This window comes from Ammospiza nelsoni, chromosome 20 (assembly GCF_027579445.1).
Source record: "Ammospiza nelsoni isolate bAmmNel1 chromosome 20, bAmmNel1.pri, whole genome shotgun sequence".
In the NCBI taxonomy this organism is placed as follows: Eukaryota; Metazoa; Chordata; class Aves; order Passeriformes; family Passerellidae; genus Ammospiza; species Ammospiza nelsoni.
The window spans coordinates 11,251,367-11,266,564 of record NC_080652.1 but is presented as its reverse complement, the minus strand read 5'-3'; the positions used below and the strand labels follow the sequence as shown (position 1 = coordinate 11,266,564).

The following is a 15,198-nucleotide window of genomic DNA, read 5'->3' as shown; positions in this document are numbered from 1 at the left end:
CACCTAAATACATTTGGTCACAGATCAGTATTGCTCTAAAGTCCAACGTTACAAATACGGGAGAGCCCCTTCAGCAGTATCATCTGCTCTGCAGATCTCTGCCCCAGCTGCTCTGTCCAGTCTGACCTTACGAGGCGCACAGAGCAGTTTTCAGCTCTCTGTATTAATTTTTTCCTTGTTCATGTAAGTGTTCCTGCCTGCAGAGCTCCCTCAGCCCCAGGAGCAGCCCCCAACACCACCAGGAGTGAGGGAGGCTCGGCCGCTGCTGCACCACTGACTGAGCTGCACTCACCGACAGTTACTGAGGAACTGAACACAGGTAAAGCTTTTACAAAAGAAACCTCAAGACAAAACACTTGTTCGGACAGATTCCAAGATTTTTAGCTTTGGGAAGAGCAGACTTGCAGCACAGCATGGTTACAGGACACGGGAGGCAGTGAGGCAGAGGAGGTGCTTCCTAACTGAAGCCAGGGGTGGGCTATGGAACAGCACTTCCATCCCATCCTGAGGGGAGAAGCCTGACCAGAGATACTCAAATTGTAACTTCTGAAGATGATTAATTGAAGCCAGATTTCCTGTTGCCCCCATCTATTTCCTATGATCCTTTAAAGACATCTCTGCACATCCCCCTGGGGAACAAGTCTTGAGGGGTTTAGTCAGTCATGACTTGACAGACAGTATTTTGATGAACTACTCAAAGAAAGGTCCTGAAACTTCTCAAGAAAGCACTCCAGGGTGCAAGTCCTGTTTGTGCAGCTCACAGAAGTCAGTGCTCCATTTAGCTGGTGCACAAAGCAAAATGACACATCACATCCCAAGAGGAATGAAAAACCAAAGCATTAAAGACTCATAACCCTGCATTGCCCTGACACTGTTATTTTGAGAAGTCAAAGGGGAAAAAAAAGGCAACAGCAGTAACTTTGGCAAGATGTTCCAAAGCCAATTTGAGCAGGAGCACAAACCTACTGTGGGAGCAGGATTCATCTGAGCACACCACATGCAGGGAGTAGGGAGCCAGGCAGGAGCAGTCCTGTAAGGACACAGCTGGTCCAGTTCACCTTGTCCTCTCAATGTTTCACATGCAGAATTCACCCCTTTAATTTGGCATTGCCTGGTGCTGGCAAGTCTTCTCCGCTAATATAAGCAATAAAGATACATGGAGAAAGGGAGAGCGAGACAAGAGGGAAGGCATCAGGCCTGAGAAGAAAAGGATTTGTTCTCTTCTCACTTAAAAATGGTTCAGTCTTTGCTTGGCTTCCACACTGAGGACTGCGAGATACAAAACCAGATTTTCTTCAGTACACACAAGCATACACCGAGAGGTACCTACGACCATAGCACAGAGCACACAGTAGCACAAGTTCAGAATGACTTAGTTCAAACAAGACAAGCTTTTACTTGGAGGGGAAAATATCAACATTTTCATATTGAATGCAGTTCTTTGGGTGGGAAAGAAGGGGCTGGCTCAAAATCCAAGAGCAGACACTCATCCTAGCTACAGCTAGAGCAGACAGAGGGTATGAGCCCTCTGCTTCCACAGTACAATTCCACACTCCTCCCAACACAACAGGAGTGAAATCTTTATCTTTGAACGTCCCAGCACTGGACCTTCTAACAAAGATCAGCGGGTAAGAGGAGAATTAGGAACCTCAAAAACTAATTTTTCACTAGAACAGTCATTGCTGCTAAGTTCAGCTTCTGAACTAATTTTTAAGGCCTATATTCTCCTCCTACATTCCAGCTTCTTCTTTTAAAAAGTGCATTCTTCTCTGATGAGATCTACCTTGGCAAAAAGCAAACACAACTTCCTTGAAGGGCTGCAAATGGTAGAAGCCCCTCAGGTCACAAGCAGGGACTCCCCACTTCAGCCTAAACAAAGGTGAGGACCACCAAGGCTTTCCCAGTCAGTTCACAAGCAATGTCCCAGAGCTTCACCAGCCCACACGAGTGGAATCATCATCATCATCACTCCTATGCTTGGAAACAGCATACTCTTTTCTTTTCCATAGAGATGGAACCAAAAAAGGAATAGCTTCATCAAAGCAAAAGCTAAAGCAAAGCAAAAGCATTTGGTTGGAAGGCAGTGAGCTGGGGAAAACTCAATTCCCTTTTTCCATGCAAGCTGAACGCTGCTGGTAGAGGAACAGCAGGCAGGGCAACAGATAACCTGTCTCTCACTTGCTGCTGCATCAAAGGCTTCCTGCATCTTTAGCCTCCACATACAATCCCACGTTTTAGCAACTGGGGACCTCCTACCAGGCAGGATCAGCTTCACAGTAATACATGGATCTTATCACTGTAACATGCAGGGATACCCATTCCCTTGGCTAACTGAGGGCTCCTGTACCTGGAATCAGTTATCAATTACTTCAAGGCCCAAGGGTAAGTCCCTGGAAACAGCAAATTACAGTGGCAGAAGAGCCATGACCTTTAGTACAACCACAAATGATCTGCAGCACCTTGTGGATTCCACCCAACATGGCGTATGTGTGTATATATAAATTTTGTATATAGACATCGTAGTGGTTCATTCTTTTTAATACATATACAAGTACCTGTACATAAATACATATTTACAATTTACACCAGGCAGTAGATGCATGTGTACTGTACATACACACACAAACGCCGAGCACACACATGCACACACCAACACACACTCATCACAACAGACTCCACAGCCTGGCAAAGGAAGTCCTGCCAGAGTCCAAAGAGCAGCACCAAGGGGGGTCTCAATGTACCAGCTTCACGACTGCTTAGGACAAACAAAGCATTCACAGGATTTTGTACACTTGGGAAATAAAGAATGGATGGTGCAAGCTTCAGCCCAGCTACAAAGAACCTTCATGCAAACTCCCCAGCTACACTGCAGCGTTCCTGCTGTTCCACACTGTGCTCCCTCAGCTGAATGGATCCACCAGGCTGCTCTGGCTGACCACACCACACCCTGGGTGATGCTCTGCACCCAGGACTGCCACGACCCTGCAACAGTCATCAAGTTCTGCACTGTTTCCACCTAAGCACAGAGGCATGGCTGGGGTTAAACAAAAAGCACTGATTAGACTTGTCCTCTCACTTCTATCAGCCCACAGAACAACAGTGACAATTGACTTTTCCATTTCATAGTTTAAAGTATCTCCATTCCCTCATCCTTGCTCCCCCTGCACTGCCAGGAGCTGCCAGAGCTCCTCCAGCTCTGCAGGGCAGGCAGAGCAGTCCCAAATGAGGCAGCCAGCCCTCTCCCAGCAGCCACAAGAGGCTTCTCCAGCCAGCCCCTTCCCAAAGGCCACTGTCCTCCTGCAGACACCCATGCAGCCGAGCTCTTGGCTGGGGAGTGACGGTGCTGCCAAGTTCCAGCCCCTGGCAGCTCCAGAGGGCAGGACTGAGCATGGGGGGGCATGCAAAACATCCGGGGGGCTCTGGCAGCTCTCAGCTGGCCTCACCTGCAAGGGGACATCAGCACCTCTCTGGGGCTGTGCACAGCAGGGTCAGACACACGAGGGACAGGCACAGCACTGTGCAGGACATCCTCTCAGCTCCGCCGGGGACTGCTCATGCTGTGGGAGCCACACATTCCATCCACACAGTACCTCAAACTGAAGAATGCCCCCTCCTGCTGTGGCAGGATGCCCCACATGCCAGTGAGAGGTGGGGGCTGACCTTCAGGGTTTGCAGTTGGTTCACTGTTGACCCCCTGCCCAGCCAGGTCCTTGGCCAGCAGTACACAGCTCAAACAGAAAACTGCTGCATCAAACTTATAGGGAGCTCTAAGTATCTTTACAAATTCACTTCAAAACACTGCTCCAAATGCAACTTAATTGCCCACAGTTTTGTTTCCTCGCTTGCCTAAGACTGAAAAAATATATTTGTTATGAAGGAATCTGTGTTATTGCTATTGTTGGTTTGCACTGTGTGGTTCCATCTTTACCATTTCAAATCCAAACTCTTTGGGGATAAAATATTGGGTTTTTTCTGTTGTTTTTTTTTTCTTTCCAATTTCTTAAAATTGTATAAAAATAAAGGATTTCCACAAATGTGGGCTAAAGGTAACCAATAATACTTCTATGCTTAGGATCAGCTGTTGGAAATGTGGTTGACAGCCACAAGACCAGAAATAAACTTCTTGTGATTCTTTAGTTTAACATTTAAAAGACATGAAAACTTCTGCTTACAAAATTGACCCCATACAGAATGGAACAGCTCAACTAACAGCTGTTTATTATTACTTTTTAAAATAATGGTCCTAAATTTAAAAATAAAATCAAGTACTTCCTTTTATGATTTTCACATTATAAAACTGCACCATTCAAAATCTGTGGCCAGGGAATCCCCTTTGCAATAAGACAGTTTCTTTTAATAGTCATCGAGTGTGTTTTCCAGGAAAACATTCCTAACATCCAGAATGGAAGCCAGCTCCAAAATGTGCTTTTGGAGGTGAGGGTTCTCCACCGTTTCATCTCTTGGCAGCTGAGGATAAGATTCGGGATAATTTCGAGTCTCCTGCTAGATGACAGTGAAAACAAAGAGAATCAGACACTCATTTCTTTCACACGCTCTAGGAAGAAGACTGCAAAAGGCCAATTTCACCCTAATCTATTCAGTATGGCAGAGAGACAGCAAACATTCTAGAATTTTCAGTTTTCTCTTTCCATTGATTCAGAGACGGTCACAGTGGCAATACAAATGCCTGTTCATCTCAGATAGTTATTGGTATGTTCACTGAGGCTTTGCAGGAAAAAAAATAAACCACTAAAAGAGACAAAAAATATTCACCTGTACTTACCCACTAGGCTGGAGTTAATTTCTTGAAATTACAGACATGTAAGCATCTCCAGTGGGAGATTCATCTCATCCTAAAACAAATATCTAAGACACTGGGGGCAAATCTCTCCCCACTGACACAGACCTCCTTCTTTTCCCTGGTATCAGAGCAGCCCAGGTAGCTGACTTTGGCCTGGAGAGCTGGTGGACATCTGCAGTTCCACAACTGAATACTGCACCTTTCAATGCTCCAGTCCCATGTTTCCCTGCAGTACTTAAAATGGAGCAGGCAGTTTATATGCCAACACTCACATGAAATGGTGTAGATCCAGAGCAGACTTCTCTGCTGGCACAGCTTTAACCAACAGGGAGGCAAAAATACCATCTTCCTATTTAGTGTATTCATTTACACTTCAAAGACCTTTCAAAACCCATTCACATGAACACATTCCAGAAATAATGACCCACTCCTCTCCACTTCCCCTTATATTCTCGCTCTATACCTATTTGGTTGTGTAGAAATAATAATCTCAAGTTATAAAGAGGAATTTTTCTAGCAGACAAGGCTGTCCAGAGTGACATAATTGAACTGGAGTGCGCCTGCTGTGTTACGTGCAGGATGAGGCTCCTGCAAGCCAACAAAGGCACAGCCTCAGTGCAAGCTGCAGGAGCAGCATGTGAGCATCAGCCCCTTTCTGAGGTCACCCTGGCCCTCCCACCCGACCAGGGCAGCTCTGCAGCTCCCACAAAGGCACACACATCCCTGCGTACCCGGAAGATTTTGTGCATCCTCATCGTAGCCGAACAGAAGATAAATCTTGTGAGAAGCAAGCGAAGGAACTCATCCCCAAAAAACTGAAGGAAGGACTGATCTGTAGAGAAGGCAAAGAAAGGCCATTTAGAAAGGCTCGGAGCCCCCGAGAGGCTGGGCTGGGCCTGGCCAGGCCGTACCTATGGAGCGGGAGTGGGTCAGCAGCTGGGCAATGTCCCGGTTGATTTTCCGGAGGTAATCCTGACACTTCTCCCACAATCCTCGGCGCATGCTTGATAATCCAGAGACAAACAGGAATGCCATTAAGGGATTGTTCAGAAAGAGTGTGAAGAGGCTACCCCGCTGAGACTGATCTAAAAGGAAAAATAAATCAATAGACAAAGGGATACATTTGGCACATGAAACAGAAACGCTGTCCCTGCCACACAACGAAGTCGCTCACCCGCTAAATTCCGTCACAGAGGAGCTACTCCTGGGTGTTAGTTACACCTTCCCTCGTGCAGGCCTGATCCCTGGCTGGCAATAAAGGCTTGCTGGAGACATGCATTAACACCAAGGCACCTAAACTGGCTCTGCCCCCTTTCTGGGAGCAATAATGCTGCCCAGAGATGTAACAACCACCGTCACCCACGCTGGGCTGGCCATGCCTCAGTGTTCCTGCAGGACAGCCTTTGCTCCAGCCCTTGTTGGAGCCAGAAATGTCACCAGCATGGGAACAAATAATTTATCACATACACTAGCTAAACTTTATCATACTACTTCAGGGACTGGCAACCTGATTCAGGGGTTACACAGTAGTGGAAAGCTGCCTTTTCCTGAGGAATCCACGTTCTGTTTGGGACAGATACAGGAACTGCGCCTTGTTGGGAAATGCAATACTGCACATACCTTGCAATGCTTTTGGATATGCTGTTGGAGAAAGCAAGCACACCAATGGCTGTCCAAATAAGTTTGTGAAATTCTGTAACAGATAAGAATTTTGAAGTATTGATGGTCACTTTGCTTGCCTTGAATATTCAGCAAGTCAAGGGTACAAATCACATTAATGACAGAAGACAGTAATGCCCCTCACACAGCTCAGCATTGGCAATGAGCCTGACAAATTCAATTACTCAGAGATCACAGCACAGAAGGAATATAACCAACTACATTTTAAATTAATTACAATTCTCTCATTTCATTGCTACTGATGGCAGACACTAATTTCATGGAAAAATGGCTTTCAGTAGTAACACATTACTTGAAAAAAAATAATCGTGTTCTCCAGTAAAAGTGAAAGCAATTTGATTTAATATTTTCCCTCAACACCAGCTGAACTGCCCAGTCAAAACATTTCTTTGCCCTTTTCCTTCTAGCAGGAAAAGCTATGTCTGATAAAACAGGAGGGCCCAGAGGAAAGCTTTAAAGTAAGTTTCCTTTAAAGCAAGTATGTCACAACCTGGGAAAAAAAGCCAAAAATCATGCACACAACCTCATTAGCTGTCACCAGAAAAGCTTTCTTAAACTGAAGGGTTGCAAAGCTATAGAAAATGTGATTGTGCCTGCATCCTTTCAGAGCACGGACTCAAACCCTGCCTCCAGAGCATACGAGTGCCAGACACATCTGCAGATCAGATTCTTAAAACTGCAGTTTACAAGTGTTAGACATACAATACCACAAGTATTTGCTTGTGAAGAATCCTCAAAAAGTTATTTTTGAGGATTCCTTTTGGCATCTGCATAATTCAAATGAACTTTCCCTTCCAGGCAGTATATTTCAGTTATATTCGTTTTACAGTTAATTTGATCTAAATCTGCTAAATACTAGAGACAGAAATCTAGTCTAATCGAAATAAAACATTTCCCATCTCTGACAGAGTGCTGAGTAGTGCTAGAAACCCTTCTAGCTGGATACTAAGGTTTGGTCTCTAAGGAAGAAACAAAGACAACTCCCTTGCAGACACAAGAGATCAGCCCAGGAATTGGTGAAAGAAACATTTCAGCCTCCAGGAGCCAACCCAGACACGGCTGGTTTGAAGTGTACACACTGGCAAGGTTTTACCTTCTCCAGTAACTCTCGTTCTCAGTACCAGGAGCAGGCTGACCAGTTAAATGAATTCCACCGTGTCACTCAGCTCCAGAGCAGAGCAGCCAGGCCAGCAGTGGGAACAGCCCTGCAGCCCCACAGAGCACCTGGCTCACCTGTGGGTGTCAGGCTCCAGCTGAGAGCACTCTGGACTCTGCCCCAGCAGGGGTTCAGCCAGGAGAACCTGCCCTGCAATCCAGATATTGACAGGAGGTCTGGGTATGGAATGCCCTACCCCTCAGTGCATGGACAACTCCAAAAAGGATAAACCCCAATTTGTTTCAAATTTGACTGGATTTTTACTTCAGTGCTCAAGGTTTCCAACAGACGTATTGCTGATTTTTACAATGCGTGTCATGTGCATCTCCTTCCAAGAAGGAACTGCCCATCATTTCCAAAAGAAGTCACATCACATTTAAGCTTTGCTAAGCTGAGTATTTATACCACATCACTGACAGAAGCCTTGCATTCCCACTGGCTGGAGGTTTTGGTTTGGTTTGGTTTTAAAACTTTGCATTTTACCATGATCCTAGACAACCACAGCTACAGGAAGATATTGATTTAAAAATATTATTTCATCCACATATGCAGTGGTAACCTTCAAGAACACACAGACAGCTATATTTAAACGGAAGTGTTAAAAAAAACCTTCACGGCTTTCAGTAGATATGCTCGATTTGCAGTTATCTTCCACTTTCAGCTAAATATACAGGGGAGGAAGCTGTTCAAGTGCTGCTGATTTGACAAACTGGCAAGTCACTTCCTGGCAGGACTTACTTTCAGTCATCACCATTTAGGTCCTGCAGAGAGAGGGAGAGGAGGGGGATGCGTGCAGGAGAGCAGGGACGGGCTGCAGAAAAGGACGTGTGAGCATTTGCTGTTCCTGCTGCTACTGCTGGCAGTGACATTTAAATGTCAGGATAGCTCCTGTCCTATCAGGGAGGATCAGAGCAGCCACGGGGAAAAAAGCCAGTATTGACTTCAATTCCTCACACGGCTGCTCTTTGCTCATGCAGCACTCGAGCCCCCAGACACCTCCCAGCCCACAGGGGACAGTCCCAGGACAGCTCTGCCAGGGCTCTCTGGGGACAAGGACCCCAGCACAACCACAGGCAGGAGTGTGCCAGGGCTGGAACACTGACCTTGAGAGCTCGGCCATGAACCTTCACTGGAAAACAACACGAGACACCTAAACCAGTCCCCTGACACGCCTGCCTGTGCTCAGTGGCAAGAGATGGGGAAGGTGAATGTCACTTCTGAAATGCTGAACTTATTTCTTTTTAGGTTCCTTGCACTTGTGCCCACACTGTTCTGATCTGGGTCAGTACTCCTAGCAGCCACTTCTATAATCCTGCCCTGAAATACTTCCCAAGCTCACATTTCTGTGCTCCTTCCACACAGACAGAGCTGGATGCTCTCTACCAGCTGTGCTGAACAGACTGCTGGGTTTTACACCCCTGCCAGCTCACTGCAGAACAATGAAAAGAAACTCAATGGAGGTTACAGAGTTGCTTACTGTGCACCCAAAAAACAAAGAAAACGGAATTATCAAATTTAAATGCGATACAAAAAGCAAATTATACTGTGAACATTTGACATTACTCTCACAAGACCTACAAATCTACGTGTGGAAATCCATTGCCCCAAACAGGTTCATTGCTCTAAGCCTTACACAGAACCCCAATCTGTCCAGAGCTGGAATCCTTTGCTCTCTTACAGAGCTGATCCATTTGACATCTTCTAACTCTTTTAAGAGAGGAAGGTGGTACAAAAACCAAAACCAAACCAAGAACCCAACACAAGCCATACCTTTTATCCCTGAAAGAAAACCAGTCCTCCTGATGTTACACTGGAATGAATGCCAGGAAAGAGCATAAGGAAATAAATCCCTTCCAAATGCTCACTTTCTCAGAAAGACAAGTAAATCACTCTAATTGTGTTTCCCTCCATTTAAATGGGGAAGGGAATGCAAGAAAAAAGCAGATTTGTTCTGAAACCAGTGCAGTGAATTTAAATAAAGTGGTGTTTAAAAAGCCCTCTGAGATACATTTACACTACAACAAACCAAAGAGCCAACAGAGAGGTCAGATCATTATCTGGCTGTCAGGCAGGAGTTCCGTGGCTCAATTCAGAACTACCCTGACTCACACTGACCACTGATTTAGTACCTCTGCTTGGCCAGCACATGCCTTCAAAGCAAACAGCACAGCCTGTGGACACTGAGCAAGGCACAAGCTTCTCTGGCCACTAGACGTCCCTGTTCCTCCTCCGAAAGGCAGCTGTGGATGTTCCCTCCCTCCCTGCACATAATGGAGCTATAAAAAGGCACACAGAAGAAGTGGCACTTTCCCCAGATATAGCACATTCTTATTACCCCATTCATGAATGAAATACATGTGTAATGCTCTCCAGATTCAACTGGCCACCACGAGTGCAATGCCTGCTTCTGCATTACCCGAACTGCAGATTCCCAGAGGTGATTTGGCATGGAGCAATTCTACTGTAAGTCCAGAGACCCTAGGAAGGAGGCTCAGTGTCCAAGCAAACACCACTCTACAGTAACACTGGATGCTAATTTGAGGCTTGTTACTTCCTTGGTTCAGACACTTTTCAGACACAGACACCCCGTGTTTTTTAAGATCAGGCTCAATGCTTTGACTCCTTTCTGTTGCTTAAAAGCAACTGAATGTTGGATGACTGGAAAAAAGAAAAGCACATTAGTTATCTCCCTCCCCCATGCACACACACCGAGATTTGTCTTTGGTATAAAACAAAAGTAAACCTCCCACCAGAGACCTTGGAAATCTTGAACCTTTTTTCCCTCCAGGAGGATTTATTATTTTCCAATGAGCGGCTGTTCATGTGCTTCTCCTTCTTGTTCCTATTCATAGGGTCAGATCCTGACTAGCATGCACAACCTCAAAAGAAAAGAAAGACTGAATACAAACTGTTTAAAAAAATAGCCTGTTAAAAGTGTAAGCTAACTAGGGGTTGGCACTGTATCCTACCACAGGGGGAACAGACTCCAAGGGCCTTACCTTGTAGGCAACGCTGTTGGAAGAATCCACGATGATGAACAGGGGCTTTCTGGTGAAAGGGTACAGATCTCCAGGGTGAAGGCTGCAAAGGAAAGGGACCCCTCAGAGCACCACAACAGCTGCACAGCTGACACTGCACAAGGGTCTCAGCCACAGAGCTGCCCAGAGCCAGATAAAAAGCAGACAGATTTCCCATGCTGCAGTCCCCAGATTCATCCTCAGAGAGCAGCTGCACTGTTGTCTATATTTGTCTACAATACGGGCTGTGGGACTTCTCATTAGTTCAAGAGAGGGTTAACTTCTTCAGAAGTCATCCACCACTGATCTGAAGTTTGTCAGTAATTAAGAACTCATACCAGCTTACATAAGTAAGGTTGAATTGTTTAAATGATCATTTAAAGCTGCTCGTTCACTTCTGAGTGTTCAAGCCAATCCTTACTATGATGTCCCGCACTGAGGAGTCTGAACTCCAGAGGCGCTGATGCATTTCTCCCTGTTGCAGACAAGCTGCTGTGGCTTTGCAGGCTGCAGCACACTCACCAGTGCATCTCCTTGTAGGCCTGGTTGCGCTTGTGCAGGGCGTCCCCGTTGATGATGTCGCGGTTGCTGTTGGTCAGCACTCCCCCGAAATCGTAGGGACCTGCCCGGGGAAAGGGAGCTCAGATCAGCAGGGGCAACTCACCCTGCTGGACATCTACCGGCTACAGGACAGGGAGGAAGCAACAACAAACCCCAGAACACTAAGGGAATCTGAACTGCTGCGGCTGTCAGGAGGGGAGAGAGGAATGTGGAGACTTCCCTAACTGCATATTCCTTTTCATGCTTTTTTAGAAATTTCAGCATCTATCAAAGAGAAGCAAGGAATGCAATTTCATAACTTGTAATTTAATTATTCACTATTCACCCATAAATTAATGCAAATTATCCCAATATTGGCTCTTGTTACACCACAGAGATAAAAGATTAAAACCCATTACATGGCTGATACAGGAAAATCAATACCTTTGTAGAATTACTGCATGAGTTTCCAGATTCACAATTTGATCAAAAAATAAGGTTAAATTAATCAAAAAGACTAGAAATACTAGTATCATTTGCAGTTCTAATACTGCAAAGGGGAGAAGAGAGAACTCAGAGAATGACAAAGGGGACAAAACAGCTTTAACCAGATTTCAGATCTGTATCAAAGGTATTTCAAGATTTCAAAGTCAGAATTCACAATTTTCACATACACACGCCCTGGACATGTGTTCCCACTGTAAGCTGAATATTCTATTAAATTTGCAAAACTGAGCTACCCCCTGAATGGCTGATGGAGAGCAAACACAAAAGCAATGGCTATAAAAAAATATCAAATCCCACAAGATACCAAGAAATATTTCTGCCATTGGTATGGGAATGAAATGTCACTAACTTTAGCAAAATAATGTATTAGGGTTTCTTCATTCTGTCATACATTTGCAGACTTGGCTGACCCACATTTGGCCACCAAATGCAATTTTTTCAAGTTTGGATACAAGGCGCCTTTCCATTTAAGGGAAGCTTTGGGGACACAAAATCAGGAACAGGACAAACATTAATTTAGCACTGTTACAAACACCTCACATGGTCTGCCAAACACACGGCCTGCAGGCAATGCACAGTGCAACTTGCAGCTGCTCTCCCCTTTAATAAGGCAGAACTGTGTGCAGGCCACACCACCTTATTAAAGGAATGCAGCTGTGATGGGTTCCGTGGTGAGGCTGCACGCTGGGTGCAGCTCCTCAGCTGGCTGAGCCTGGATGCCTCTGCCACAAGCTCCTAAGCTGAAACAACACATGCAGAGAGGGGCACACACCACAGGCCTCCGAGGACACACTGCAGTTAGGACCTATCACCAAGCTGCAGCAAGAAGTAAAATGTTAAAAGCATTTTTAAAAAATCACTGCCGCTGTCCAAAGCTGACAGGGATTTTCCTTTTTCTTTTAACATTTTGAGAGCTCTATAAATCATGCACAGGGGTGGACAAAGCATGCATCTTATAAAGGAATGCAAGTCTCAAACAGATGAGGTTTTTTATAATATTTAGGATGTTAAAAAATTATTTTGATTTTTTTCTGGAATTATATAAACAGATCTTTGGACCGTGCTTTCTTCAGCCAACCAGTTTTCAGCTTTTATATTGCAGCTGCATCCAAATATTCTGCTAGATTGAAAAGAACAGGAGGGTGAGGTGAGGGGAATTGTTAAAAATCATGAGAAGGGCTTGAATTGTCAGGTTAATGAGCGTGCAAATACACCAGTCCCTACAGCTGCTTGAGTCCTTCCACCACCCACGTCCTGGCCACACGTTCTCCTGTGCTGGGCATTGGAAAGATCAGAGTGCCATGGAGCCATTTTATGAACTTTGTGCTGATGCATCAACTGAGCCACGCGGTCTTCAAAATTGGGAGGCTTTAAATACTTCAGATGCATCAAAAACTGGATGTGTCCTTTGAAAAGTTCTCAGGCTAATGCACACTAATTAAAACACAAAGATTGTATTATTGTTTGTGGAAAATAAAGGCTATCTTACTAAGCAGACAGGAGAATCGAATTGACTTGTCTTTTTAAAGGAGCTTTGTGACATCTTTCTTGGTCACTTGTCCTGGAACATCAGGAGAATTCAAGCCCTGTTCATGACAGGGAGCATTCCTTTATTGTACCTTCACTATCCGAACGACCTGATGGGAACACGCCCGTGGCAGACAGGTAAATCAGCAGCACGCTGTTGGCAGGCAGCTCCTGCAATGCAAACAGGGGACCAGGGCCAGGGGAGAAAGGTACAAGTTTATTTTAGTACTCAATCATCACCTCCATAAACACACTGTCATTACAATTGTGCTGCTCCTGCATCTGGCTCCCCTCCACTCTGTTCTTGGTGCATAGACTGGCCCTGCCCCAGCACAGACACCACTTCCAACAGACCAAAAGCGTCACTGATGAAATGTCTGAACTTGTCTCCACACAAACCTCGAGACTGGTATCAGAGCTCCAGCAGCACTGACAAAGCATCTGCTCCACACAGACTCCTTCACTATCTATGCAGATCTGAGGCTCTCCAAGATATGGAACCCAAAAGCTGCCAAGATCCACACAGAGCCCAGCTCCCAAACAGTGCACAAGGGAAGCTTTGTTTACAGTTTGAGTGGGATACAGGACTGGAGATTCAGTAGCTGTACAGTGCTCAAGAGCAGCAATCTCCTGATACACCTCCCCCATTTTGGTTTGTGCTTGGCATGATATGAAATGAAAGAATACTCTAAAGATTTTTCTATTCTCCAGATCAGTGGAGATCCACATTTCATTCAGTGTCACAAACACTCCTGAATATTTTTTATTACAAATAAATTCAGTGATTTCACATACCTTAAATGATGCTGCTAAAAATGTATATAGCTGGCTAAAAGTTGGTTTATAAAGCAGGTATTTATGGGGGTTTTCCCGCCTGGCTGGTTTCTCTGTTGACTCCTGTTAACAGAAAGAAACAAAATACTACTCATAAAACCCCAACAACCAGATATTATCAAAGCAGTCTCATAACCCTCTAAATTTCTATCTATTAGAATGTTCCAACACACTACCCACACAAATGGTCTGCCCATCCTGCATTTCCTACTACATAGTAAAGCAGGATGCACAGTATTCAAACTAGAACTTTGTATTATCCCTCAGTGAAACTTGTGAACTAAATCCTTCTTAGTGTCTCAAGTATCATCAAAGAAATGAGTGACAAAATTCACACTTCATCTCAATTAAATAAATGAAAAATCTCCACATTTTCTTTTGGCCCCAGATAGAAGACTTGATACTTTCTCCGAAGGGGACATTAACTTTCAGATGACTCAGTAATCTGATGAATCCATGGGTTTGAGCTACTCTTCACTAATTTCTAGTGGAAGTTACACCACCTTTACTAACCTGCTCTGCACAGTGGCAATACTGAAGGAGCAGACTACTTAAAAGCAATCAACCAACAAAACACCCAGTTAAGATGTGCTGCCAGGTTTGTTTGAAGTGGAACTGACCTGCATTCCGGGTTTGTTCATTTGAGATGCCAAGTTCATGGGTTCCCTCTCCAGAGCCTGCAGCATCCGGAACATGTCGATTGTCAGTTCACTGAACTTGACCTGCAGGAGAGGCACGCAGTTTATTCTGCCAGATACACATTAAACAGAGTTGCTCTGGAATTATGCAGCTGAGAGACTCCACTGCACACCAGAGAGGCCATTCTCTCTCAGGGATCTGTCAGTGTCATCTTTGAATCTCTGAAGAGCTGTGAATGACTTCTACAAGAGCTCACAGAAGACAAAGTCTATTTGTTACTGATCTACCACTGCACTGCAGACCCCTGCTTCCAAATTACAAGCTTCCCTGGGATGTGGACTAATCAAGTGCTGAAATAGCTATGTACTATGAATTCAGACAAAATCTGACAAAGACAGATGAAGCTGTAGTTTAAAAATAACTCCCTTGCTTACCTGAAAAGAGCTCAGAGAGAAGCCAAGAAATTTGTACAACTTCACTATCATTATAATCTAAAA

General features: G+C 44.9%; 1 protein-coding gene across 2 annotated transcripts in view; it reads right to left on the bottom strand.

The window, feature by feature from the left end:
- Positions 1 to 4,194: 4,194 nt before the first annotated feature.
- The window catches only part of SCAI (suppressor of cancer cell invasion), a 32,156-nt gene continuing 21,152 nt past the window's right edge, over positions 4,195 to 15,198 (bottom strand). For both annotated transcript variants that reach the window (XM_059486460.1, XM_059486459.1), the window contains 9 exons: positions 14,683 to 14,784; positions 14,024 to 14,125; positions 13,321 to 13,399; positions 11,177 to 11,276; positions 10,637 to 10,718; positions 6,422 to 6,494; positions 5,713 to 5,886; positions 5,533 to 5,633; positions 4,195 to 4,503 (listed from right to left, as the gene is read on the bottom strand). In XM_059486460.1, coding sequence (XP_059342443.1) covers positions 4,354 to 4,503; positions 5,533 to 5,633; positions 5,713 to 5,886; positions 6,422 to 6,494; positions 10,637 to 10,718; positions 11,177 to 11,276; positions 13,321 to 13,399; positions 14,024 to 14,125; positions 14,683 to 14,784 — 963 coding nt within the window. In that variant the 3' untranslated portion in view covers positions 4,195 to 4,353. The remainder of the gene's footprint in view (positions 4,504 to 5,532; positions 5,634 to 5,712; positions 5,887 to 6,421; positions 6,495 to 10,636; positions 10,719 to 11,176; positions 11,277 to 13,320; positions 13,400 to 14,023; positions 14,126 to 14,682; positions 14,785 to 15,198) is intronic.